Below are 25,029 nucleotides of genomic sequence, written 5' to 3'. Positions count from 1 at the left end.
AGACGGAATTGATCCTTCTTATCATGCACTAATATTACATGGTATGTAATGGGCTACCTGGGAGTATTTCGACGTGGTCAAATGAAATATCCATCGCTATGTTGGGGCTACCCATAATACTATAAGCCTGAGGAACTGGGCAACTTGTGCGTCAGGTCTCAATTTACTGTGACACATCCTATCGGGGCTACAGTGTGTAATATCGGTCACCAAAATCCCCCAGTCCTGGGACAATGTACCTGCAACCCTGTTAGTTCTGTGAGATCTACCGAAGGGGTTGTGGCCGAGTGTGTACTTCTTGTCATCCAGCCCTTGGTCGATGAATGCAGTGACGACCCTCAGTTTAGGGAATCTCTCTGCAAACTCGGCAACACCGGAGGGGCTCGCAATGAGATTCAGGAACAGAATCCGATGTTCAGGAACTCCTTTCTCCTTGAGAACCTCGACCGCCAGGGTTGCGGATCCGCCTTTTTGTATAGTTAGAAGGGCTATAAGAGAAGGGACGTTGGGACTCACCAGTTGCAAACATAGGGTCAAGCAGAAGTACCCATCGGTCGGCAATATCAGCAGGAAGCTTGTCATAGAATAGTTTGGGCATGCAAGTCTCCTCGTCTCTTTGGATCAGGATCTTGCCGATGCGGACTGACCGGCAGCAGTCCCTCAGCCCCTGCTCCATAGCCTCTCCTGCTCTCATAATGGACACTCCGCAGATCTTCCCCTCAAACTTGACCCCCAGATAAGCCCTACCAACGGGGGTAGTGACCGATTGCTCTACCACTGGGAGGTGGTTCAGCCCCTCTTCCACCAGCAGTCGAATGATACGGTTGGAATAGAAGATAAAATCTGCACGAGTGGTGCGCCCGTCTCGGATCATGCTGTTGAAGTATTAGACATCATACTCAAGTCACCGGCACTTGATAGTAATTCTCACGTCAAAAGAGCGATCAGTTGAGGCGTTTGGGGGAGCACGTGGACATTCTCGTAGGAGACCTCCTTGGAGACAGTCGCAGTAGGCTTCTCGCCGTCGGGACGATAGATGGGGCCAACGCCCTGTGCGGGAGAGGGGAACCTGTTCCTTGCTATCCATGGTGTCGAGTAAGTCAAGTATAAAAGAGCAAGGGTCCCGAGAAGAAGTAGTCGTAAAGCGGGGAGGGTTTTTTCTCTTATCGCGTATCTCATGGTCCGAGTGGACTCCGCACTCTTGCGCCTCCGACCTCCGCCCGTCGCATTCCAACTTCTCCCAAATCCGCATTAGTGGCACCGCAATTGCAGAAGGCGCCAGCTCAATACCCCTGGTGTGGTCGCTGGGACATCTCAACGAACTTGCGACTCGGCTTCTCAGAGTTGTATCTCATTCCTGTCTCTCGAGCCTATATGAACTGACCCACAGCACGGTCCCTTGACATCTTACCATCTCCGCTGGTGAACTCATGCTGCATCCGGCATGTCTCTAGTGCCACCAAAATACCTGCAATCGATTCTATATGATCCTAGGAACCGCAGTATTTGACCGAAGACTACCATTGCGAGTACTTTCGTCCCGAATGAAATGCGCCGCGCTTTGACGTCAAACGTGAATCGCGACAATGAATCATTCACTTCCCCGACACCGCAAACCGGTGACCTACGAATCTTCTTCCAGAAAACAGTCCACAACAAAGACCATTCCTCCACGTGAATCCCGAACTCCTTCAAATAGACCCCGACCGTCTGAAAACTCCACCGAGATGCCCAAAGTCGCAAAAACAAACAAACGCTCAAGAGCCCCTACCTTAAATATGGCAGCCGCTTCTGCGGGACCACCACAAGCTACAGATGATAGTATCTACGACATCCCGTCCACCGACGAGGAAGACACTAATCGCTTCCTGCGACGGAAGCGACGAAGAGGCGGCCTTGATGGCGTGACTGCATCGCATCAAGGCTCTCTGGTTTCCAGCAAGCCAAATGCTGGGGAAAATGGCAAGCATCAAAGAGACACGAAAGTAACTCGAGCCAACCCTGAGATAACACCCCAACGGGCGAGGAAAAGCCCGCAAGACCGAAGGAGGCCACAGGCCCAAAAGCAAGATAGCGGATCTTCACAGCCCAGTCCTAGGAGATTGAGAGTAACACCGCCATCAATCCGTACCAAGAGACAACAGCAAGGGGAACTCTCTTCGGATGATGAATTGCAAGGGCCGGTGACACAGAAGAGATCACTGCAGACTGTGAAAGAGCCTAAGCTTAGCGTTCAACCGCCATCGTCTCTGAGCTCTCGAAAGCATACAGAAAGCATTGCGGGGAACACAACACCCGGCCGAAGGAGACTGATTGACTCACTTGGGGTCAGAGAACAGTCAGTTAGCGGGTCATCACTAAAGGACCCTGGTGACAGTCAATTATCTTCACCAATCGCCACCCAGAGTCCAATCCGACCAAGGGAGGTCGAACCCCCCAATACCCCGATCGATAATCAGTTTGGGGGGCCCAAAATAGAACCCAATGCCGCGCCGTCGCCCCATCTTCAAGGCTCGAAGGTCACATATGCTCGCCAACGCTCTTTCCTGGATGATCTTTCTATGGCAGGGGGCCCTCCGGCAGGAATGGAAGAGACAGGCTTGTTAAGTCCTCAAGGACCAACTGCAGCAATCCCTCGGGCTCGGCTCTTTGCTATAGAAGATGTCGCAAACGATGATGGGTCTGTTCGAAGCATTCATGAGCTCAGACAGGCCGGAGGAAACGCCCGATATCGAAGTGCTGTGGAGTCTATTTTCGAAGACATCGAAGACAAACACATTTCTGTATCAGGTCGATGCAGTGCATTGACTCAGATATGCGACAAACTACTCGATCCAAAGCAAGCCAGGCAATTTGTCGATTGCGGATTCGATAAGAGACTCGTGGACTTTTTGTCCAGGGATATGGATGCAGTCACTGCAACTCTTACCCTTTGCGCATTTGGCTTAAGCTCCATGGGTAGGTCTATGCCATATATCCTCGCGACCGGCGCGTGGCCGAAACTTTTGGATACGGCTTCTCAGCTCCTGGATGATAAAAAAGACATGTCCGCCATGATTCGTGCGCGGGAAAACAATTTGTCCAAGGCCACACAAGCAATGATTCAAGATATCCTACCGCGGGTCAAATCAGTGTTATTTGAGGGAGACACTATGTCGAAACTTTCGCCTTGTCTGTTGACGCTTCTCTGCTTGCAGATGGCCATTTCAGCATTCCAGGCGAAGGGTGAGAGTCCCAGCGGTCTTCCTACATCCTTACTGGGACAATTGGTCAACCTCTTGCTTTCTGAAAGCCTCAATGGGGCCCAAAAAAGCCCGGAGAGATCGCAAGTGCTCATTTTGGGGCTGACGGTCCTGGAGGCACACACAACGTCGAGCGATCTTTTCTGGGAAGACCATCGTGATATCTTGAAATTACTGCCTCAAACCTATGGCTTGCTTAGGGTCCTCGACGAGTCAGATGAGACCAGCCAGGAGCTTCAGACTCTCTACATTCGTGTAATTTTGAACATCACCAACAGCAACGGCGGTCTATGTGATGATTATGCGACACCAGCGATGATCGACGGGCTATCTGAGATCGTCATGAGCAGATTCAATGATATGACCAAGGAGACACTCTCTCAGCCTGAAGGCAAGACTTCCCTTGATACGGTGATCCTAGCGCTGGGAGCTCTTATCAACATGACGGAACAAAGTGAAACATCTCGTAGCATGTTTCTCAATCTTTCTCGGGGCACGCAGTCCCTTCTTGATCGACTCCTGGATTTATTTTTGGCACATGTGGAATCGACTGCCCAGGTATGTACAACTCACTTCACCCTCCAGCCAGACTGTTGCTTACGAAAATTCCAGGCCGATTCCGTCCCTGAGGTCCATCATAACGTGGCGGTGGGGTATTTGGCTGTTCTCCTGCTATCACTCTGCCTCGATCGCGACGTACGCCTGCATGTTAAGGAAGTTCTACACCCCAAAGGCCTGTCAGTGGTCGTGTCAACTGTGGACGAGTTCATGCAATATCACCGAAAGATTGAACAGGAGCTATATCCCATGCAGGAAAAGAGAGAGGCAGGGGGCTTTCTCGGGCGGCTTCAAGATCTTGTTGGCCAGATCCAACTTACTGGGGGGTAATTGTCGACGCGATAGTGGCACATTTCCCCGAACCTCCCTCTGTACGTTTTTGCTTATTGAGACTTGAGCACTGATTCCTGGAATAGAGTGGCGTTAGGTGATATTGGTGATCACAATATTATACCCCTTTTTTCTTGTGGCTAAGTGGCACAACAGACTAGCGAGAATCTATATACTTTTTGGAAGAAACCAAGGACTTGAAGTGAATAAAGGAATCAATACAACCAGGACACATCTACGTCGAAGTACACAATATTCTAGAATTCCAGGCTAGTTCAAATAGGGTAGATACAACCGTAGGCGTGGAAGTCCGATCGATCGATCGAGCCCGGGTATCTAATCGGCTGTTTGCAGTGTTTGCACGTTGAGCTCCGTCGCCTCATTGGAACTTTGCCACCCGTCGAGAACACGCTGTTTCACCTACACCAATCAACCGGTCATCTCTTCGACCTTTTCAATTCATCGAGTCTGTGCATCCGACCGCTTCTCTCTCTAATTTGTTCTTGTGCTCGCGCTCGTTACGTTCATCCCCTACAAGATGCCTGCCGCACCGAAGCAGAGGAAGATCGCCATTGTCGGTAGTCGGTCCGTGGGTATGAAGACCTCTTCTCTGTACATTTTCGAGCCGCATGGCAAGAGAAAACCGCTCTTCCTAACATTGAATATTTTGTGTTACAGGAAAATCTTCGCTCACAGTTCGCTTCGTCGAGCACCACTTCGTCGAGAGCTATTACCCCACAATCGAGAACACATTCAGCCGGATCATCAAATACAATGGACAAGATTATGCAACCGAAATCGTCGATACTGCCGGACAGGTATGTCCCACCTGTCTCCGAGGGGTCGCGAGCCTGCTGACATGCGGCCAGGATGAATACAGTATCCTCAATTCGAAGCACTTCATTGGCATCCATGGCTATATCATAGTTTACTCTGTCACTTCGCGACAGTCCTTCGAGATGGTGCGAACAATCCGGGACAAGATCTTGAATCATTTGGTAAGATCTCTCATATGATAATCCTGTTTCAATTGCTTGGTAGAGGGAAAGGAAGACAGACTAACATCTGCGTTTTGGAATAGGGGGCGGACGAAGTTCCTCTGGTGGTTGTGGGTAACAAAAGTGATCTTAAACCAGAACAGCGACAGGTCTCTACTGAAGAGGGCCGTCAACTGGCAGAAGAGGTGAACTGTGCTTTCACCGAGGCTAGTGCCTTTCTCGATTTCAATGTCTCTAAGGCATTTGAGTTGATGATTGGCGAGATCGAGAAGTCCCAGAACCCAGGACAGCCAGCTGGAAACAACAAGTGTGCTGTGATGTGATTGGGATGCGCTCTTTGCCTATTTTCACGAAAATGCTTATTATCTCTTTCCGTATGGTAAGTGATACACCCGAGTCAATGGCCACCAGGACGGGGCTAGACCTGGCCTTCTCTACTACCCCAGCCCCTATATCCCATATTTATATCTCACTTCTACGATCCTCGGTAATGCTGTCTTGATTTGCTTTTATACTAATGTGGGGTTAGTTCTCCAGGAATTGTTCGCAAACGTGCTAATCGACCTCTTGGCTTTCTCTCTGTCTCTCTTGAGGGTCTTAGCTTGTACTTGCTATTGATATTTCTCTCTTCTTGTCCTTCTTGCGCTGGATTTGGTGGAAACACTGGGATAGGCTTGCATGAATCATGAGGGGTTTTTTTTCTTTCTTTTGGTCTGGCTAGGGATTCTGTATTTGGTATCGCAGCGTGCATAGAATAATGAAACAGGGCCATCCAGGCCCCTTCGATGGTCAAGGCTCTACCTTACCCTGTAGTTCAGAAGGATATGATCTCTCTCATATTTGAAACCACCTCCAGAGGACTCTCCCCGGAAGCGCAGATGAAACATCGGACGCTCCCCCGGCGGCTTAAGTAATGCCCCGCCGCGCACTTTTCCATTTTACCCCTCCACAACTGGCGCCTCCGACCTTTGACTCACCAGTTCACTTCTACTCTTTTCGCATTCGCCATGCTCGACCTCAATGATTTTATTACCGAACGCGGTGGCGATCCTAAGAAGATCAAGGAGAGCCAGCGCCGGCGCGGCGCCCCAGAGGAGGTGGTCGACGAAGTGATTGCGCTGTACGAGGAAGCTCGCAAGAGTATGTCGGAAAAATGCAGATCGATGACCAGTGCTAACTTCGGCCAGCACGCTATGGTGTCACCCAAATTGGATCCCAACTGAATGCCCTACTCAAGCAGATTGGAATGAAGAAGAAGGTATCCCATCCTCTATGACTCTCATTTCAAATACAGACTGACTCATACCACACATCGAATAGAACAAGGAAGATGCTAGTGAGCTGATTGCCGAGAAAGCTGAGCTGGACAAGAAAAAGAAGGAGGCCGAGGATAAGGCCATTCAGGTCGAGAATGAGCGTGACCGCAAGATCCGTACCATTGGAAACTACGTCCACGAGTCCGTGCCCGTGAGCCAGACTGAGGTAAGACACATGTACGGATCGCTGAAAGTCAAAGAAACAAAAGCTAAATTCTTGTGCCATTGCAGGATGATAACCAGATCATCAAGAACTGGAAGCCTGAGGACGCTGCCATGGACCGACCGGGCTGTCTCTCTCACCACGAAGTTCTGACTCGACTGGACGGCTACGACCCGGAGCGTGGAGTGAAAATTGTTGGACACCGCGGATATTGCTTGACTGGCTACGGTCTCTTCCTCAACCTCGCTCTGATCAACTACGGTCTGGAGTTTTTGTTCAACAAGGGCTACAAGCCTAACCAGCCTCCGCAATTCATGCTGAAGGATTTGATGGCCAAAACTGCGCAACTGGAGCAATTCGATGAGGAATTGTATAAGGTTACCGAGAGCGAGGACAAGTCCACTGATAAGTACCTCATTGCAACCTCTGAGCAACCGCTGTCCGCTCTGCACGATAGCGAGTGGCTGCAGGAGAAGGACCTGCCTATCAAGTAAAATCTTCCCTGAAGCCGCGCAGTTGCTGGTACCACCATACTAATATGGATTCTTCTTTTCAAAGGTACGCTGGTTACAGCACATGCTACCGCAAGGAAGCCGGTGCCCACGGCAAGGACGCCTGGGGTATCTTCCGTGTCCACCAGTTCGAGAAGGTAAACAAACACCCATCGACACCACCGATTTTCCAATCACAAGAGGCTGACACCCTACAGATCGAGCAATTCGTCCTGACCAAGCCTGACGAGTCGTGGAAAGCCTTTGAGGAGATGATGAACACCTCAGAGGAGTTCTATCAGTCCCTGGGTCTCCCGTACCAGATTGTTGCCATTGTCTCTGGCGCTTTGAACAATGCCGCCGCCAAGAAGTACGATCTGGAGGCCTGGTTCCCCTTCCAGAAGGAGTATAAGGAGCTTGTTTCCTGCTCCAACTGCCTAGACTACCAGTCCCGTGCTCTGGAGATCCGATTTGGCCAGAAGAAGGCCACCGACCTGAAGAAGACCTACGTGCATGCGTTAAACGCTACCCTGTGCGCCACCGAGCGTACTCTTTGCTGTGTCCTGGAGAACTACCAGAGGGAAGATGTGAGTGCCTACTCTTCCCTTCCTATATAATGTTTGCCCGGGCTCCTGCTAACCACTCTACTTTATTCACAGGGTATTGTGGTCCCCGAGCCACTGCGCAAGTTCATTCCCGGATCCCCCGAATTCCTCCCATACACCAAGGAGTTGCCCAAGGATACTACGTCGCAGAAGGTCAAGGCTAAGCAAGAGGCCAAGCAGGCAAAGGGCGCTGACGATGCGGCCAAGAAGATGCAGGGACTGCAGGTGTAGATGGAGACGAGAAAAACAATACCAAAACAAGCGAACTTAACATACCATATAATGCGAGCATCGATGCCGTGAATGCGGATTTTTGCGGTATCCAACCTGATTTACACATTTCATATCATCGACTCTGATTTAAACGTATCTAAACATAAACATCGTCGATCGGGACTGCTCCACAGTCCGGCTTGCCGAGTCGGGGCGCTGATTGGCGCTGCCCGACGCGGCAAAGAAAAAAAAAAAAAATGCCCCGCGATGCCCCTCCAAGTGAGTCACTTGGGGACCGTGGTGACTCAATAATGAGGAGGAGCTCAATCCATAGACGGAATATAAATATTTAAATAGCCTGCAAATCAAAGTAGGCCAAAGGGAAAAGGGGAAAAAGTTAGCTTAACCTGCTGCTTGCGTGCTTTTTTTGGCGCCGATTCCGGAGATCTGACCATCGAGGCTTATCTAATTGCCTGTGAATCATAACTCCCACTCTCCCTCCAAAAGTCTCTCGTTCGCAATTGAACCCTCCCAGACAATCTCGTGCGACCACCATGGCAACTGCTCAAGATATCCGTCCTCGTATGGACGACCTGGCTGCTCAGGCCCAGTACTTCTCGACCTCCCCCAACGCCTCTTTCCACTCCCCCTCCAGTCACGGCTCAGCACTCACCCGGACAATTCCTCTGCCCAATGCGAAGCATTTGAAGCCCTTCGCCACCGAGGACATCAAGGTTCTGCTCCTCGAGAATGTCAACCAGACCGGCCGGGAAATCCTGAAGCAGCAGGGCTATCAGGTCGAGTTCCTGAAGTCCTCGCTTCCCGAGGATCAGCTCATTGAGAAGATCCGGTATGCGCCCTGTTGATTCTCCAGAGAATGTCCAAAAGACCACTTGGAGCTAACTGGATTTTGCCTCCGACAGGGACGTGCATGTCATCGGTATCCGTTCGAAAACCAAGCTCTCCGCCCGCATCCTCAAGGAGGCTAAGAACCTCATCGTCATCGGTTGCTTCTGCATCGGAACCAACCAGGTGGATCTTCAGTATGCTGCTGACCACGGTATTGCTGTCTTCAACTCTCCTTTCAGCAACTCCCGCAGTGTTGCCGAGTTGGTCATCGGTGAAATCATCTGTCTGGCGCGCCAGCTGGGCGATCGCTCAAATGAGATGCACAACGGTACCTGGAATAAGGTTAGCAATGGATGCTGGGAAATCCGCGGCAAGACCCTTGGTAAGAAGACACATAGGCCCCAGAAAGCGCTATCGACTCAATTGAGTGGGAACTGATGGATTCGCTTGGTCAGGTATTATTGGATACGGTCACATTGGTGCTCAGCTCTCCGTTCTGGCCGAGTCGATGGGTATGTCAGTGATCTTCTTTGATGTGATCAACTTGATGGCCCTGGGTACGGCCCGCCAGGTTGAGACAATGGAAGAACTTCTGGGTCAGTCCGATTTCGTGACTTGCCATGTTCCCGAGCTTGCCGAGACCAAGGGCATGATTGGCACAAAGCAATTCGAGCAGATGAAGAAGGGCAGCTACCTGATCAACGCCAGCCGTGGAACTGTTGTCGATATCCCCGCTCTGATCGACGCCATGCGCAGCGGTAAGGTTGCCGGTGCCGCTCTGGACGTGTACCCGAACGAGCCAGCTGGAAATGGTGACTACTTCAACAACGACCTGAACACCTGGGGTGCAGATCTGCGCTCGCTGAAGAACCTGATTCTCACCCCTCACATCGGCGGAAGTACCGAGGAGGCTCAGAGCGCTATTGGTGTCGAGGTCGCTCAGGCTCTGACTCGATATGTCAACGAGGGTACCACTCTTGGTGCCGTTAACCTGCCCGAGGTTGCTCTCCGTTCATTGACCATGGAAGAGCCCAACCACGCTCGTGTTGTCTTCATTCACAAGAACATTCCCGGTGTGCTGCGCAAGGGTAAGTTCTCATACTTCTTTCAGACGCCAAGACTCAGAAGAAAAGTGCTAACGAGTACACAGTCAATGAGATTATCGGAGACCACAACGTCGACAAGCAGATGACTGATAGCAGAGGTGATGTAAGGACTCCCGTCTGAAGTAGAACATGAGAAGAGAGCGCATCAATGACCCATGAAACACTAGGTTGCCTACCTGATGGCAGATATCAGCAACGTCGACACGACCACTATCAAAGAATTGTACACCAGCCTCGAAAGCCTTCCTTGTAAGTGACAGTTCCCCAACACATTCAAAAGCCCTCTCTTCTACTATGGTTACACAAATACTGATCTGGACACAAATAGCCCGCATCATGACTCGCATCTTGTACTAGATATCTAGAGCCACGATGCTCCACTGTAATCAACTACACCAGTAACCGCCAAGAACAAGCGGTTCATTCTAACGAACGAATTGGACCCTTTCAACGAGGTCCTAAAAGAAAGTCTAGTTCAGTACAAAATGTTTCTGTACCCTGCATATTGAACTAGAGAAAAGTCATGACATGAACGTTTTGAATTATCTTCGTTCTCTCGTAGAAGCAGGTTCAAGATTAGTTATCAGATGTATATGGGATGGCTGCCCATGACATATCACTTTATATCCCGCGTCTAGTCAAGTACTCATCTAAGACCGTTTTATCGGAGAAAACTACTTACCGGGCATCATGACCAATTACCGTATGAACAGCCCAATGAAAAAGCATGAAAAGACTAACCAGCCCTAAGAAATTCACAGGTGACAACTTATGTAGACCAGCGTCAGTAGGATACAATGCCAAGCTCAGAGCCGATTGGATATAAAACAGCTGATATGAAGGAGACAGATACAAGACAACACCCAGGAAGAGAAGAAGTCACCACGAAGCAGGCAAAATGAAAAAATTCGAGAGAAAAAAAAGCCGTACAAAGTATTTCACAACCAGCTTTGTCAAAGGCAAAGAGAAAAAAAACATGAATAGCGCTATATGAAGTTCACTGTATTCGATTCAATGCTCGTCACCTTCATCCTGACCAACCTGTCGGTATTGGCTCCGACTGCTTGTACTGGCGCCTCGGTTCCGACCAACCATATTCGAAATCCAACCTCCAAAGCCCTCACCCCGGCTACTACTGCCAAGCCGGTGGGAACCTGGACGGCCAGATTTACCAGCGGCGTCAGGGCTGGCAAAAGAAGGCGGGTCAATGTCGAGTCCCGGGATAGCACTCTCCGACCCGAATTGACCGGGTGGTCTTCGATTGTTGTTGATATCAAGAGAAGGAACGGGCGATCCAGCGCCCATGAGGGATCCTCGTTCGCCTTCAGTTGCGGGTGTGGGCATTGCAGTTGACGCATCTCCAAACAGGAGGTTCATGTCTTCCAGGCGGACACCGCTGGTTTCTGGGTAGAGGAAGTAGACTGTTATTGTTATGGTTAGTGGCCCTCTTTCTTTTTCCCTCCGAAGAAGAGTGGCGATGGAAGAACTAACCAAGGACGAAACTGCATGCGCAGAAAAAGGCGTGCACTAGGTAAAGTCGCCATTTGATGGCCCCCTGAAGGACAGGAGTGACTTCTCCAACGAGCCAGTTGAAAGCCCAGTTGCTGGCTGTACTGAGACTGGCACCCTTGGCGCGAATGCTTAAGGGCAGAATTTCCGGGGGATACAACCAAGGAATGGGACCCCAAGACGCCCCAAAGGCAGCGTTGTAAACCATGACAAAGATGACAGTTAAAAGAGGAGTGGCGGAAATCTCGATGTAGATGAAATATGAGATCAACGAGAGCGAGATAATCATTGCGACCGCACCTGAAAGAAGAATGGGCCGGCGGCCCCAGCCATCTACCAGATACCACGGTGGAATGGTGGAAAGTAGATAGCTGATACCGTTGATGCCGGTCATTAGGATCGCAGAACGACCGGCCCAGCCGGCTGACTCGAAAACCAGAGGGGCGTAATAGGAGATCACATTAATTCCGTTCAGCTGAGCCATTGCCTGTGCGGACATGGCGATCAAAACTCGCTTCCAATATCGCTTGAACATATCGGCATAGGATCGTTCACCCTCTTGCCGTTGGATCAAGACATTCATTTTGATCTCACGATATTCCTGGCGTGCCTTGTCGTTGTGGAGATCTCCTTCGCCATATAGATTGGCGATGACAACCATGCCTTCCTCATCGTGGTCGTTATCCAAGAGCCATCTTGTAAGGGTGTCGGTGTTAGCCAAAGATATTGACAGAGCTGTTTTAGTATTGAGAATCAGCTTACCGGGGGGATTCGCAGATGACCAAACTTCCGATTCCGAGCAGAGCACCCATAATGCACTGGACAAGAAGTGGCAAACGCCAGGAGTAGTCGGATTCAATGAAACTGCAGAAGTAGTCGACCCACACACTGGTTGCGTAGCCGGCAATATTCCCAGTGAATTCGATGCAGGCGAGTTTTCCACGGTTATGCGGGGGCTTCAGCAGGGTCAGTACACGAGGGCCCTGTCTCTATACTGGGAAAGAGAGTGAAAGAGAAAGTGCATACCGAGATCTCAGACTGGTAGACAGGTACGATCGTCGACAAAGCACCGACACCTAAACCGGCAATTATTCGACCGACCATCATCATTGCCATACTGGTAGCGAATGTCTGGATGGCGCCGCCCACGAAAAAGACCATCGATCCATAGAGGATAGTCCTCCTACGACCGATCAGATCACCGACGCGTCCGACCATGAGAGAAGATATCAAAGCACCGATTTCGAGGATTGCCACGGCGGTACCGATCGTAGCTCGGGAGGGCTGATCGAAGTAATCACGAAAGTACGATCCTCTATGTAAGCGTCAGTCCACCTGAATATACGAAGCCGCGTTGCGGGGAAAGAGGCGCATCGGGGGAACACAATACGGACGTGATAATGCCACTCATAACACCTTGATCATAGCCGAATAGACTGCGGAGGTAGTTAGCACGGAATGTATCCTGGACAAAGAGAAGGCTTCTAGACGAGATGGAACACACAAGACGCCGAGAGATACGAAAACACTGGTGAAATAACTACGAGATTGTCAGTCTATCCTGCAGCGTCGATCAGGAACCCCCTCAACATCGAACAACTCACAGCAACGGCTTGCCGACCAAACCGTGGATCTGGGCGGTCCGCCCGTTGCGGGGGACATGATGGCGGCGAGGGCACGTTCAGCACGAGAGATGCGTCGCGGTGAAGGATTTGGAATGGGGATCTTCTCGACGTCGAGGTCGTCGAGTTCGTCGTCGTCGAGCTCCTGTGGGTAGTGGACCCGCTTCGGTTGACTCCGCCTATCTCGATGACCCAGGAGCTGGCGATCGAGAGACTGGCGTAGGCGGATCTGAAGCGGATCCTCGTCAGTGAGTTGCTCGGCGAGATCACCGGTATTTGACCCGACGGAGATATCAGAGGACGAACGGCTGCTGGCGGAGTGGCGGGGGGAATCGAGTGGGTGGAGGAGAATGGCGCGCGGGGAGGTTGGAGAAGGAATGTTGGCGGTTGCGAAGGGCCGGTGGCCGCTTTTTGGGTGCTGATGCTACCAAACCCAAACCCCCAAAATGGCGGGGAAATTTGCACAAAAATGCCCAAAATGCGAGGGCGATCCTGAGTTTGGCTCAGCAGGGGAGAAGTGGCCACAGCCTCCCTTCGAGTCGGTCGTCTGTACTAGCGAACGCCACGCAGGCGGAGTAGCCGCCGCGGTACCCCGTTGGAGAGCGTCACACGCGATCGACGCAGGATGATATTGGGGGGGGGACAACCCGGGTCAGGTGGGAAGTCGAAGGGGAGAGACCGAGCGACAACACGTATAGGAGCACCCGCGAGGCCACGAAGAGAAGGGGACAATGCAGCCGATGCAGATGATGCGATGATACGATGAGTCGATGTGCAGGTGATAAATGCGAGACAGGATGTACCCAGAAGTTGTATGGAGAGTCAGAATGGCCAAGTGGAAAGGGAGGAGAGAAGAAGGCCAAGCGGACCAGGCCCCCAACTGGGCAGGAAGGAATACGGGGGCACTGCACGGTTCCGGCGATCCACTTGCCTTGTGGGGGACTCCACTTGACAGTTCGACTGGCAGATTGAGTGACTCGGGCGAACTACTGCAAAGTAGATCGATCGACTACAACGACTACGATCTACTGGGTTTCTACACAACGGTAGCTGCCTCGGGGGCTCCTCGAATGTGATGATCGTATCTCTATAGGGTATCTTCAATGCAGGCCATGTCTACTCCCATCCTCTATATCTGAGGCACAGGGGGTGGGAAATGCAAATGCAAACGAACGCAAAGACAAAATATGAAAGGACCTCACAAGATCCAGTCCATCTAGGTCAGGAGAATGTCATACCCATCGCTCTGAATATGCACCGCATCTGCCAAACTGGCGTACCGTCGACGCACCAGCTCAAAGATGATCAATCCGGCGCTGGTGCTCGGAACCTGGCGAATCGCGGTTGAAAAGAATCCCCGGAAGAGCCAGGGTCGCCACCCGCCCGCACGAGCAACCTTACGTCGACAGCGCTTCCACGTTTCCTGGTAGGCGTGGTAGTAGAGCCGCATCATCTGCCGCCGAGAAGGATCCAGACTGGCCTGGTGATCCAGATACTCCAAGCGACCCAGATGCAGGTCCTGGATTACTCCGAGCGGATGCTGGATGACCTGCTGTGCCACCGAAGCCGCCACGCCGGCCAACAGGAGGAATCCCGGTTCTAGCGCATAGTGTGGTTTGATCAGGGGCACGCCCCGGTCACTAGAGCCTGCGGATGGGATCCGCTCCAGGTGTTCGGCGTGGAGAGCGCCGTAGTACCACGTAATGAAGGAATAGTAGGACTGCGACTTGACGTATTCAAAGGTAGAGAAGAAAACAGCGTAGCCGAACGAGTCTCGCAAGAAGGACAGACTCCATCCCGCAAAGATTCCCCGCAGTCCAATCTGTTTCAACTTATGATGTCCGTAGTGCCACATGCTGCGGTATTGACCTTCCAGCAGATCGCTGGTTTGCATGCGCACCTGTAGTGCATCGAGAGGCGCGGCCACAATGGACTGGATGGTCCCCGCGGTAAACCCGGCAGCAAAGGTTGCGGATGGAGGAGCCGGCGGCCAGACGCGCTTGGCACCTTGAGAGACCGGATCGTGTAGACTGCCGAGGACTTGAAGGTAGGATGTATAGAGAACTGCGCCGACACTATTCGCATTTAATCTAGTCAGAGATGCGTCTGCGCAGCAAGAGGGACCGCCAACTTACCCAGCATTTGCCATCAACGGAGGTAAGACTTGGTTAGGAATAAACTGCCAACCATACGTCCGCACCGCATGAAGCAACAATCCCGGCGTCGTAGTATGAATCGACCATTTCCCTTCCGCAACACGAGGATTTACAGCCCTTGCCAGTGCCATATAATCCACGCGGGCCCGAAAGAAAGCCTTGATGGGGGCTCGAAAGTAAAATGCGACAAATTGAGCACTGAGAGCTCGAACACCGGCCGCCGAAACACCGGTAGCGGCATCGTTGCGCGGTTTCCTCGGTTGTTTCCTTGGGATGGAGATTAGGTCATCTCCAAGAATGGGCGAGTACTGATTTGGGCCCTGTAGAAGAGAAAGCGGCGTTAGCTCTGGAATAACGGGAGTTCGGGAACGGTTTGACCGCATGTCGACGTACTTGACGTTTCCCGGTGGCAGCACCAGTACGGGGTTCAGAATCAACGGTGGTATCCTGCCATGGGCCCGTACTGTGCGCATCCGCAACTTGGGAGTTTTGTCCGTGCGGAAGGACCATTTGCTTCCTCGTTGAGCGAGTCGAAGAAGGCCGAAGCCCCCGACCCGCTGAGATTATTTAAGGTCACGGGACCCGGTAACCAAACGTACCCGGGAACTATAACTCAGCGCCTCCAGTCGAAAAGACGGGGATAACGGAGAAAAGTTTACTGAGCTATGGCAGACATCCAATATATTTCGCTGGGCTTCCTTTAGGGGGATGGTCAGTTCCGGTAAGAGGGCAGAAAATCTGCCATGTGGACTCAAAACGCCCAACTTGAGTCACAAGGCCTTTTGCTAGTAGTACTAATGGCACTCTTCACTAACGGCGATGGCTTGATTTAGAATAAATTATTCTTTTCAGATTTCGTTTTCGCTACATAAAGGGGGAAAACCAAGACCGGCTAGGCTGATCATGTAAAAGTACATCGTCATGGGCATGGCGCCCGGCATCATATTCGATCTCTCAGACAATCCAATCATCGGCTCAAGTCCCGATAATTTGGACTTCGACTTCGTCGGCGCGAATGCTCACGGGGATAATCACGCCTGTCATCTCGTGGGCGGCGGTCTGGAGGGTTACCGTAGTTAGGCACATAGGAGTCAACATTGTTAGCTGGGTATCGTCCAGCTTGGCGGTCTCCTTGGTTTGGATTATTGAACCGATCCCGTCGCTGATCATCGCGTCCGTCATATGGACGATTAGACGACATAGGTGGTCTTGGAGGAAGGCCGTTGTTCCTCTGTGAATGTGAGAAAGGCGGACCCCTTCGCTGCGGTCCCAGGCCACCACCACCACCGCCGCCGCCGCCGGATCCGCCAGGTCGGCCCCGGCCTGCGCCTGGCACTCGAGGATTCTGGGAGTTGGGTCGAGATCCAGAACTAGCCCAACCTCCACTAGATGAAAGATCAGCGGAGCCAACGGGCGGGGCCGGTGGCCCTGGTGCGCGTTGCGCTCGGAATCGCTTTCGGTCCAGTTCATGGGAGTCAGCAAAGGAAGGGATCTCGCCGGGTTTCAACGGTAATGGATCGGTCGTAAAGTAAGGATGCTTCAAGGCATCCATGGCGTTGATTCTCTTCCGCCAGTCGAGCTTGAGTAGCTCCGAGAGCAGAGAAATAGCGACAGGATTAAGCCTATTTGATATTAGCCAATTTCATGCATTCCATAGGGCTGGGTATTCATACTCCTTGAATGATTCGGCAAGATTCCCGCGTTTGGTACCCCAGTTTTTCACCCCCTCACAGCCCGGCAGTGAGCTCCATCCCGGCATGTTTTCTTCGGTGGGAGCTCCCACTAGACTGAAGATAAGATGGGCTTGGTTGAGGTCACTGTTGCCGGAAAGAATGGGCTTTCCCTTGAACATTTCACCGAAAACACACCTGCAGACGTTAGCTTTGAACAGTAAAGGTCACAAAAGCTGGCGCAACTTACCCAACACCCCACATGTCGATAGCAGTGGTGTACTGCCGCAATTGAAGGAGTAGCTCAGGAGGCCGGTACCACCTTGTGACAACGAGAGCTGTGTATTTGTTTCTAGCCTCTCCACCACCCTTTCCAGGTTGAGGGGGAGGTTCGTCATATGGCCGAGCCAATCCGAAATCGGCAATCTGAAGGATGCCTCCGTTACTGATCAGGAGATTGGCAGCTTTGAAGCTCTGTTAGCAAAGATACAGTGATCAAAATCCAATCATTACATACCTTTCATATCACGATGTAGAATTAAATTCTGTAGAGGAGATTAGCTAGCAATCTTTTGACGAGAAAGTTGAGAATTACTTACCGCATGCAGATATCGTAGTCCTTCAAGGAGTTGCATCAGATAGCATTTGATCTGGGCCTCGGTGAAGGTGACGGCAGGGTTTTCCAGGAGTCCGGAGAGGTCGTGTTCCATATACGGCATGACCATGTACATGGCAGGCTTCTTTCGTCCTTCACCTATTGTAGCGGTCAGCAGAGATTCGGCGAATATGAAATGCAGTCGAACATGCTAACCTCGGCTCCGCTCGATCGCCATTTCATTGAGTCGCAAGATGTTTTTGTGGGAAAGCGCTTTCAGCAGCTTGATCTCTCGGATCGCGGTTATGGGAAACTTTGAAGAGTAAGAAGTCAGTGGCAGGATTAAGAAGCTTGGATGAAAGAAACTTACCCCTTCTTTCTCATTGTGCATGAGAATCTTCTTAAGAGCAACGAGCGAGTTGTCTTTCTTCGATCGTGCTTTGTAAACCTCACTGGCCACGGGTAAGTACTCGTAAAGTCACAGGGCTGGGCGCGCACTTACCCAAAGGTTCCTTCACCAAGCTTGTCGATGAACTCGAAATCCTTGATGTTGGAGCAGCCGGGGAACCGAGGCTGTCCGTTTATATTCTTCTCCAGCGTCGAGACAGCCATTTTGTGTGCGACGTAGGTTCTCGTTTTGTTGCAAGAAAGTTCCTTGCTCGTGGTAGAACTGTCCTTTGTCTTTCGTGAAGAGTATCGAATGGGATTTCGCAGAAACGCGATGCGCGCGCAGGTGTCTCAGAGTTGTGGTGGAATCGGTGCGCGGATCGATTTGGAAGGAACTGAAGAATCTAAGTAGGCGCGAAATGCGAAGAAGCGCGGTTTAGTGAATAAAGTAGCATCCGGCGCGCTTTCGCATCGCCGGGTGCCGTAGCTATAATGCTAAGGCACGGCCACTCAGGGGCCGCTCTTTGCGTCGCGGCAGTGAATAATTAAAAATCACGGTTAATGATATAGTCAATTCAAGCATAAGCAGTGAAGACACCCAAGTTGCCTTCGAGAGTAAAAGAAACTGGCAAGGGCGCCAGCAAATGGAAAAAGCGGCGGGCCGTCACCGGTCACGTGGGTCACCCGGGAACTTCGCCCGTCGCCGCCCTCCCGAATCCAGTTCCGATTCCAGCATCTGCCTTCAGTGAAGCGAGCACCGCCCTGCATCACAAGACAGTGAGTGCCGCTCGACCCGCCTCTGTATTTTGTACCAAGTGACTGACTCAATTTCCGATCTAGCCATGGCAGGCAACACTCACCACCCGATCCACATTCATCCGGTGCGACCGCTGTATCGCTTCACTGCCACGGCATTGGGCGCCAGCATGTGGTTCTTCGTACGACTCACTGTCCCTCCTCGCCTTTTCCGGACTTTACTAATATGATATTGCTTGTCTAGCTGATGTACCGCGCCAAGAAGGACGGCCCTGCTCTGCTGGGCTGGAAGCACCCTTGGGATCACTAGACGATCTGTCTTGTGTGCCTCGACCCCGGAATCAAAACCACGGCTACTACAATTGTACGCAACAATTGGAATCGATCCAAGCCGCTGGGCTGCTTCATACCACCTCTTTTTGATTTGAAAGTCCTATGCCATCAGCGGGGCTTTGAACCGAGCAGTTCGAAATGTATTATACCATTTCTTAGATGAACAATGCGACTGCGTCAGCGCAAGAAAAGAAAAGAAACTTCTATCACGAACTTTTTGTACAAAGTCTCATCTAAATACATGTGCGTTCTTCTCGGACGCTGTGCTCTACAGCCGCATCTCCTCCATGAGAACCTTGTACTGGCGGCGTTTCTTTCGGAAGGTAGGCTGCAGACGTGCGCGGACATGACCGAGTATGTGAGCGAGGCGGGGAAAAATGATGCTTTCCGCCATCCAGGCCACTGAGAACATGCCGAGCGCAAGCACCACCACCCAGCTGCGGAAACCATCGGACATAAAAGTCAATTGCATGATGTCTGCCACCCACTTCGATGGCCGGAAGAGCATGTAACAGGCGACCAGGATATCAATGATAATTGTACACAAGTAAGGGGCTGTTGAGCGTAAGATTTTAGTGCTGTTTATCTCCGAAGTAGAAGAGGGGTAGTCCTTACCATTCTGCGTCATGGGTCGCCGGAAGGGCGGGCCAACGCTCAGGACGATGCTGGTCAGAATGTACTGGAAGCAAGAAAACAAGAACAGGGATGTGTTCTGCGAATTCACGATATTGCTCTTCTCCAAATCTAAATGGGGAGGCAGATACCACGGTTGCTTCTGAACAGTTTCAAAGATGACAAGCTGAGACAACACCACAAGGGAGATTTGCCCAAGCAAAGGAGTCAAGACCTTTCGTGATACGAGATCAGCAGTCGGTCGCTTCCGAGAGAGCGTAGGATAAGGACCGGTCCAGCCCACTGTTTCAGTGTCAGTCAATCTGAATACACGAAATGGTGAGATAATACTAATACTTACTGAACACAGCAATCGGCATGATGAGAGCCAGGTCAATGAACAAGAACTGCGTGATTTTGGTTAGTTATGTTCTCACTGGCGCATACTGGTTGATCTTGATTGTACACTTACCTGGAAGTCGCCAAGGTTAGACCCCGAAGTATAGAGGAAGCTGACGGTTGAGAATTGGATAGCCGAATAGAGACTCATGAACTTGAAGCAGCAGAAGCTCGTCACCAACGCAGCTCGGCCCTCCCTGTTAGAATGAATCAGCAAATTCCCCATACTAACGAAAGATATAACACTTACCGAATCAATTTGGGTACACATGATATATCAAATTGCCGGCTGGTGAAGGGAGCAGCAACAGACGCTTCAGCGTCAGACAGCGAGATACCCACATCTGCAGCCTTCAAAGCACCACAGTCATTGGCGCCGTCTCCGCAGAACCCACAGCAGTAATCAATTGATTGAAGTTTCTCAACAAGTTCGTGTTTTTCATCTGGTGACATACGTGCAAAAACCTTGCCGGTTACCAGAATCTGAAGAACACATATCGTAAGCCATCATGCGATCAATAGAAAGAAGGTCGACTTACTCTTTTCAAGACATCCTCATTCCCATAATCAACCATCCACCGGAATGCATCGCCTGTCACGGCAACGCAGTAGTTGCGATTCTGCAAGCCATTCCCTGGCACAGACACATCGGTTTCGGTGGTGTTTTCCATCGGCTAGTATTGGTCAGTGCTGACTTATGTACTGGACAGACACGGAATCTTACCAAAAGGGTCCTAGGATCTAGTCGAATATCCGGGTTATCCACACTCTCCCAAATGAGAGATGTTTTGGTCACAAGTCCGGGTTCTTTGAATGTCGATTAGCATGCTTTACCACAGCAAGGGGGTTGGAAAGCTTACCTTCGACAAAGTGCGGAATGAAACACTCTTCATAATGACGGATCATCTTGCATTCCCGAGCCACACTGATCGCCGTCAAGATATTGTCGCCTGTGCACATGACATTGCGAATCCCAGCTTGATTCAGCTCCGAAATCACTTGAGATGTAGTAGGTTTTAGCTTATTCTCAAAGACAATGAAGCCCACAAACTCAAGATTGCTTTCAGCATCGGACCGGGTCAACTTCTGGACCTTCATCCAGCTCAATTTGCGCTCGTATTTCGTAGCACATGCAATCACTCGGTATCCCTTATGGGTGTAGTAGCTGAGGAATTCATCGTAGTCGGACGGGACTGGATAGACGGTTAAAACGGGAGAAAATTAATCGTGGAGGGTTCACTGACGAGATTCGGGCACACAGATATCCCTAATGCTCTCTGGTGCACCTTTCACGAAGAAGCTTGCTCCGTTGTCACCAAACTGTCTGACAACCACGCTTGCACGACGAAGGTGAGAGACAAATTCGAAGTTTCTCAGAACTCCAAGCTCGACGGGAATCTGCGAGGGGTTTGTAAGTAGTGTGGTCAAACCAGGAATCATAGAGTCTTACGTTCGGTCCGTGGTGCTGACTCTCGCCCACATGTGTGGCAGGAGGTCTCGCAACAGATGGGCTGATTGTCTCAAATTGAGAACCCGCCGGCTCTGAGGAATTGTTGCCTCCTTCTTCATAAGACCAGCCGGTGAACTGAAACATTTTGACATCAAGCGGATCTCCTAAAAGCTCGTCATCCACCACACGAAGTGAATGACATGTTGCCATCGTATAGATCATCTTTCGTTGCTTTTCGAGGTCTAATGGAGATTTCGCCGTTGGCGAGGGAATAAAGAGACCGGCAGATGTTTCAGACAGTAGCTCGGAGAATCTTTAACTTTGTCAGTTTGAGATACCATGATGATTGCTTTGGGATAAACAAACCTGTGGTCCCCGCTGACAGTGCGTCCTCCAAGAACATCAAGACCATCTTCTGTGAGCGTACCAGTCTTGTCAAAACAAACCACATCAAGCTTTCCTCCGACATTGACCCTGTCGAAATCGGTTAGCACCGAATTTAGCCTCGGGGTGGGAGATTGACTCACTTTTGAGGGCTGATACAAAAGATACTTTGCTTCTTCAACCGGGACAGCGCGAAATTAGTACCAATAGTAAGGGTCGCAGGGAGCGCCGGTGGCACGACAATGGTAATTAAGTCAAGCGCTCTGACGATGATGAGGTGCCAAGCAAGCTGTCTGCGATTAGTAGTGGAAAATTTTTCGGAATTCCTTACGACCACTTACACCCAGTCGAACGAAATTGATGAACGAGGCAATGAAACCAAGAAATGCAACAATTCCCATTACAGCAATATACCGGAAAGAATCGCGGTAGAATTTGAAGCCTGAAGGTTTAGGGAAAAGCATCGAACGAACCAAGGCTCCTTTCGTTGTTGAAAATCCAGTCCTTGCAACGACAGCCAGCGCAACGGCTTCATCATCGTGCGCGTTCTGGGGTCGCCTAGCTCGTATGATCTTAGTTCCACTAAACAGGAAGTGCTTGGCCACATGGGGATCCACAGAGGGGGCACTGAGATCGAGGTAGTCAAGGGCTTCATCGGTGAACGGTATCTTGGATACGGGAACAGATTCGCCTACTCGATGTTAGTATAGTACATGATCGGCGGGGAAACACTGGGTAGACAAACCAGTCAACATGCTTTCGTTCACAATGCAGTCTCCAGACAACAGAATACAATCACATGGAACCAGGCTGAGGGATGGATCAGAAAATTCGAAAACATCTCCAGGTGCAAGATCCTGGGAAGAGACCGATCGCCCTGTGATGGTTAGTAAATTACTTTGCTGCTGGGTGAGACGTTTGCTAATAGCTTACAAAATCCGTTCCTCAACACGCGCACATCACATTCAAATAGCGATATCTCTCTCAGGCGCTTCATGGTCTATTTCAAATTAGTAACTGTTTCAAATTTGGGTGATGACGAAGACGTACCGATCTGGTTTCCAATACAGTTGTTGCAATACTGAACACCGAGATGAGGAAAATGCAAACAGCATAATAATAGTATTCGTCCATGGACCAAAGGAGCAAACTGGCCACTTGGAACATGTAGAATGGATGAAAAGCCTGTGACGGTCAGAAGGAAAGGTTTTTTCAATAAGAATCACGAGAGCTTACTTCGTCCATAAGAAGCTGGGGGATGCTTTTCTGCTCGATATTTATATTGTTCTTTCCAAATATCTGTTCCCGGCTGTCACGTTCATCGGCATCTAGACCCCCACGCATAGCCTTTGCGTTGGTCCAAGAGTGATCTTTCCACCCATTGATCAAGGAGAACTTGTCTTCAATCGGATGGTAGAAGAAGCGGAGATAGCGGTAATCCAGGTATCGCAAAGACACAATTGTTGGATCAAGATCCTCGTCATAAACATGACCCGAATTGTCCATGAACACTGTGGAGAGCGGTCGTCCATATGATTGACTTTCTACGTCGTGGATGGTGAATTGGTTCCATTGATCCTGTTCAGTGTGAGTTAGTCCGGCCTCGGGGGTTCGAGTGATGGATCCATAGTTTCTCACTTCGATAGCAATCCAGTGGCATTTTCCCAGGGGAGTAGCCTTTCCAATCAGTCTGACTCGCCAGCGTGGGAGCCAACGTAGCAGAAGATAGCCAATTCCTCCAGTCAGTATGCATATAGCGAGGTACAGAACAAAGCCTGTTGTGCTGGTAGAGAAGCCCGCGAAGACGGTTGTCAAGTCTTCAGACGAGATATAAATCTTCTGGTTCAGCCGACTGCCGGATCGCCGATCACGTCCATATGAGCTCGCGGAGAGAATCCGCGACAAAAGAGGATGCTCGGCTGAGTCTCGTGACAATCTTTTGGAGATGAAAGATCCGCGGTGCGACTCAAGATCCGGCTCCTCGATACCATTCATGTATGACTCTTCGATGTCACTACTCACGTCGACAGCATCTTCATTGGAGTATTCGGCGAAATCCTCTTCGTCTTGGAAGTATGTGAAGCTAACGTTCGAGTCTGCGCGGTTCCGACGATGCATGAATGATACGACACTGGACGGGATGCTCTCCGAGATAGGGCCGTCGAATACCTGTTTCATTGCAACCGTGAGTCAGTTACGCCTGGCGATTTTCCAAGTTCCATTGCCATGACATACCTCGTCCCGAGCCATTTCGACGTCGGAAACTCCAGTGGCCACGCTCACGCTATAAAGTAGGTTAGTGAGCTAGTTCTAGCTCGAATGATTGGGGTAGTGAACTACCTGCTCCGCAAAGAGTCGCGCCGCAGGCTGGGTCGCGGCATTGAGAGATCCATGGGGCTTTTGCCCGAGGGCGACTGCGATCGGCTCCCCATAGTGCGGGACCTTAGGAAGGGTTCGAGCTCTTTACTCCGTTTTGATGAAGGCGTATGAGGACAGTCGACCGGGTTTTCACGACTGAGAGGGTGTTAAAATTCAACTAAAAGATGCAGGGCCCCATCGAACGCATGATCATAACGGCAGAAGCAATATGCGAGGCATCCAAGGCCGCGGGGAGTTCGCACACTCGAGATGCCCGGGTTGTCCGTCTATCCAATCCCGGTTATCTCCACGTGATCGGGTGATAACCCGCTTAGGTAAGTGGACGCGCCTCGAATGGCCTCAGGCGAGAAAAATAAGCAGTCGAGTGGGATGTCAGACACGTCGATCGATCTGCCAAGCTGCTCCAGATTGCCGCTGGATCTCCAGGGTCTATTTACTGTTCAGTGAAAATGCAGGCAATAAACATGACTCTCTTTACTGAGACATATATTGATTTACACGTCTATTGTCCACTTTGACCCTATTGATGGTGTACATATATTGTATCTGATCTACTTCCCCTCCCCTCAGATGAGGGGGTTCTCAACTAGGATATATTATCCAGCAATGCCTGCGATCTGGCCCTCCCTGGGTCCCTGGCGATTCATACGGCGTTGACCTCATATGAATATCAAATAGACCATGAGAATGTTATTTTTTTCCATTGCTACGCGGGTGTTTCTAAAATTAACACCTTGGTGACGAGTATTTTGGCCACTCGTGCAAATCGCTGGAACCCGGCTCAGGCTCAGCCTACGATCGGGACCGGCACGACTCCACCGGAATGGAGTGAAAAAAGAAGGGGGTTTCAGGGGTTTCCGGGTCGACGCGGATCTGAGCACATTTCGATCGGTCGTCGAACGCTTG

At 50.8% G+C, this 25,029-nt stretch overlaps 9 protein-coding genes across 9 annotated transcripts; 5 read left to right on the top strand and 4 right to left on the bottom strand.

Annotated features, from left to right (window-relative positions):
- Positions 1 to 187: 187 nt before the first annotated feature.
- N7532_007451 (uracil phosphoribosyltransferase) lies at positions 188 to 1,087 on the bottom strand (the record flags this gene model as incomplete). The annotated part of the gene is given in 5 exon segments (XM_056619944.1): positions 188 to 239; positions 296 to 467; positions 517 to 875; positions 932 to 1,050; positions 1,070 to 1,087. 5 exon segments carry the CDS (start codon positions 1,085 to 1,087, stop codon positions 188 to 190), a joined length of 720 nt encoding a protein of 239 aa, XP_056473310.1.
- A 640-nt stretch (positions 1,088 to 1,727) lies between these two features.
- On the top strand, positions 1,728 to 4,130 carry N7532_007450 (WAPL family protein; the record flags this gene model as incomplete). Its single annotated transcript, XM_056619943.1, has 1 exon — positions 1,728 to 4,130. One exon carries the CDS (start codon positions 1,728 to 1,730, stop codon positions 4,128 to 4,130), a length of 2,403 nt encoding a protein of 800 aa, XP_056473309.1.
- A 538-nt stretch (positions 4,131 to 4,668) lies between these two features.
- rhbA (Rheb family small GTPase rhbA) lies at positions 4,669 to 5,451 on the top strand (the record flags this gene model as incomplete). The annotated part of the gene is made up of 4 exons (XM_056619942.1): positions 4,669 to 4,723; positions 4,809 to 4,948; positions 5,000 to 5,128; positions 5,212 to 5,451. 4 exons carry the CDS (start codon positions 4,669 to 4,671, stop codon positions 5,449 to 5,451), a joined length of 564 nt encoding a protein of 187 aa, XP_056473308.1.
- Positions 5,452 to 6,135: 684 nt separating this feature from the next.
- Positions 6,136 to 7,934, top strand: N7532_007448 (serine--tRNA ligase SES1; the record flags this gene model as incomplete). Its single annotated transcript, XM_056619941.1, has 6 exons — positions 6,136 to 6,268; positions 6,316 to 6,386; positions 6,449 to 6,610; positions 6,676 to 7,097; positions 7,166 to 7,685; positions 7,758 to 7,934. The coding sequence occupies 6 exons, from the start codon at positions 6,136 to 6,138 to the stop codon at positions 7,932 to 7,934; spliced, it is 1,485 nt and encodes a 494-aa protein (XP_056473307.1).
- A 536-nt stretch (positions 7,935 to 8,470) lies between these two features.
- Positions 8,471 to 10,228, top strand: N7532_007447 (D-3-phosphoglycerate dehydrogenase; the record flags this gene model as incomplete). Its single annotated transcript, XM_056619940.1, has 6 exons — positions 8,471 to 8,766; positions 8,840 to 9,147; positions 9,221 to 9,853; positions 9,916 to 9,974; positions 10,039 to 10,120; positions 10,200 to 10,228. The coding sequence occupies 6 exons, from the start codon at positions 8,471 to 8,473 to the stop codon at positions 10,226 to 10,228; spliced, it is 1,407 nt and encodes a 468-aa protein (XP_056473306.1).
- Positions 10,229 to 10,882: 654 nt separating this feature from the next.
- N7532_007446 (putative MFS monosaccharide transporter) lies at positions 10,883 to 15,668 on the bottom strand (the record flags this gene model as incomplete). The annotated part of the gene is made up of 10 exons (XM_056619939.1): positions 10,883 to 11,292; positions 11,363 to 12,075; positions 12,143 to 12,336; positions 12,407 to 12,695; positions 12,775 to 12,816; positions 12,885 to 12,920; positions 13,002 to 13,409; positions 14,241 to 15,077; positions 15,138 to 15,478; positions 15,552 to 15,668. The coding sequence occupies 10 exons, from the start codon at positions 15,666 to 15,668 to the stop codon at positions 10,883 to 10,885; spliced, it is 3,387 nt and encodes a 1,128-aa protein (XP_056473305.1).
- A 457-nt stretch (positions 15,669 to 16,125) lies between these two features.
- N7532_007445 (CDC2/CDK family serine/threonine-protein kinase) lies at positions 16,126 to 18,035 on the bottom strand (the record flags this gene model as incomplete). The annotated part of the gene is made up of 8 exons (XM_056619938.1): positions 16,126 to 16,780; positions 16,832 to 17,026; positions 17,079 to 17,292; positions 17,346 to 17,373; positions 17,428 to 17,582; positions 17,640 to 17,736; positions 17,794 to 17,875; positions 17,926 to 18,035. 8 exons carry the CDS (start codon positions 18,033 to 18,035, stop codon positions 16,126 to 16,128), a joined length of 1,536 nt encoding a protein of 511 aa, XP_056473304.1.
- A 617-nt stretch (positions 18,036 to 18,652) lies between these two features.
- N7532_007444 (uncharacterized protein) lies at positions 18,653 to 18,876 on the top strand (the record flags this gene model as incomplete). Its single annotated transcript, XM_056619937.1, has 2 exons — positions 18,653 to 18,748; positions 18,811 to 18,876. 2 exons carry the CDS (start codon positions 18,653 to 18,655, stop codon positions 18,874 to 18,876), a joined length of 162 nt encoding a protein of 53 aa, XP_056473303.1.
- Positions 18,877 to 19,167: 291 nt separating this feature from the next.
- On the bottom strand, positions 19,168 to 24,176 carry N7532_007443 (uncharacterized protein; the record flags this gene model as incomplete). The annotated part of the gene is made up of 18 exons (XM_056619936.1): positions 19,168 to 19,814; positions 19,873 to 19,918; positions 19,984 to 20,107; positions 20,161 to 20,393; positions 20,450 to 20,584; positions 20,635 to 20,717; positions 20,771 to 21,103; positions 21,155 to 21,308; positions 21,361 to 21,673; positions 21,727 to 21,834; positions 21,888 to 22,033; positions 22,086 to 22,435; positions 22,490 to 22,621; positions 22,678 to 22,744; positions 22,795 to 22,929; positions 22,981 to 23,913; positions 23,980 to 24,028; positions 24,085 to 24,176. 18 exons carry the CDS (start codon positions 24,174 to 24,176, stop codon positions 19,168 to 19,170), a joined length of 4,080 nt encoding a protein of 1,359 aa, XP_056473302.1.
- Between the last annotated feature and the right edge of the window lie 853 nt (positions 24,177 to 25,029).

This window comes from Penicillium argentinense (genome assembly GCF_028826775.1).
Source record: "Penicillium argentinense strain IBT 30761 chromosome Unknown utg000006l_segment0_segment0, whole genome shotgun sequence".
In the NCBI taxonomy this organism is placed as follows: domain Eukaryota; kingdom Fungi; phylum Ascomycota; class Eurotiomycetes; order Eurotiales; family Aspergillaceae; genus Penicillium; species Penicillium argentinense.
Note: the sequence above shows the minus strand (reverse complement) of the source record. Positions and strands in the feature narration are given on the sequence as shown.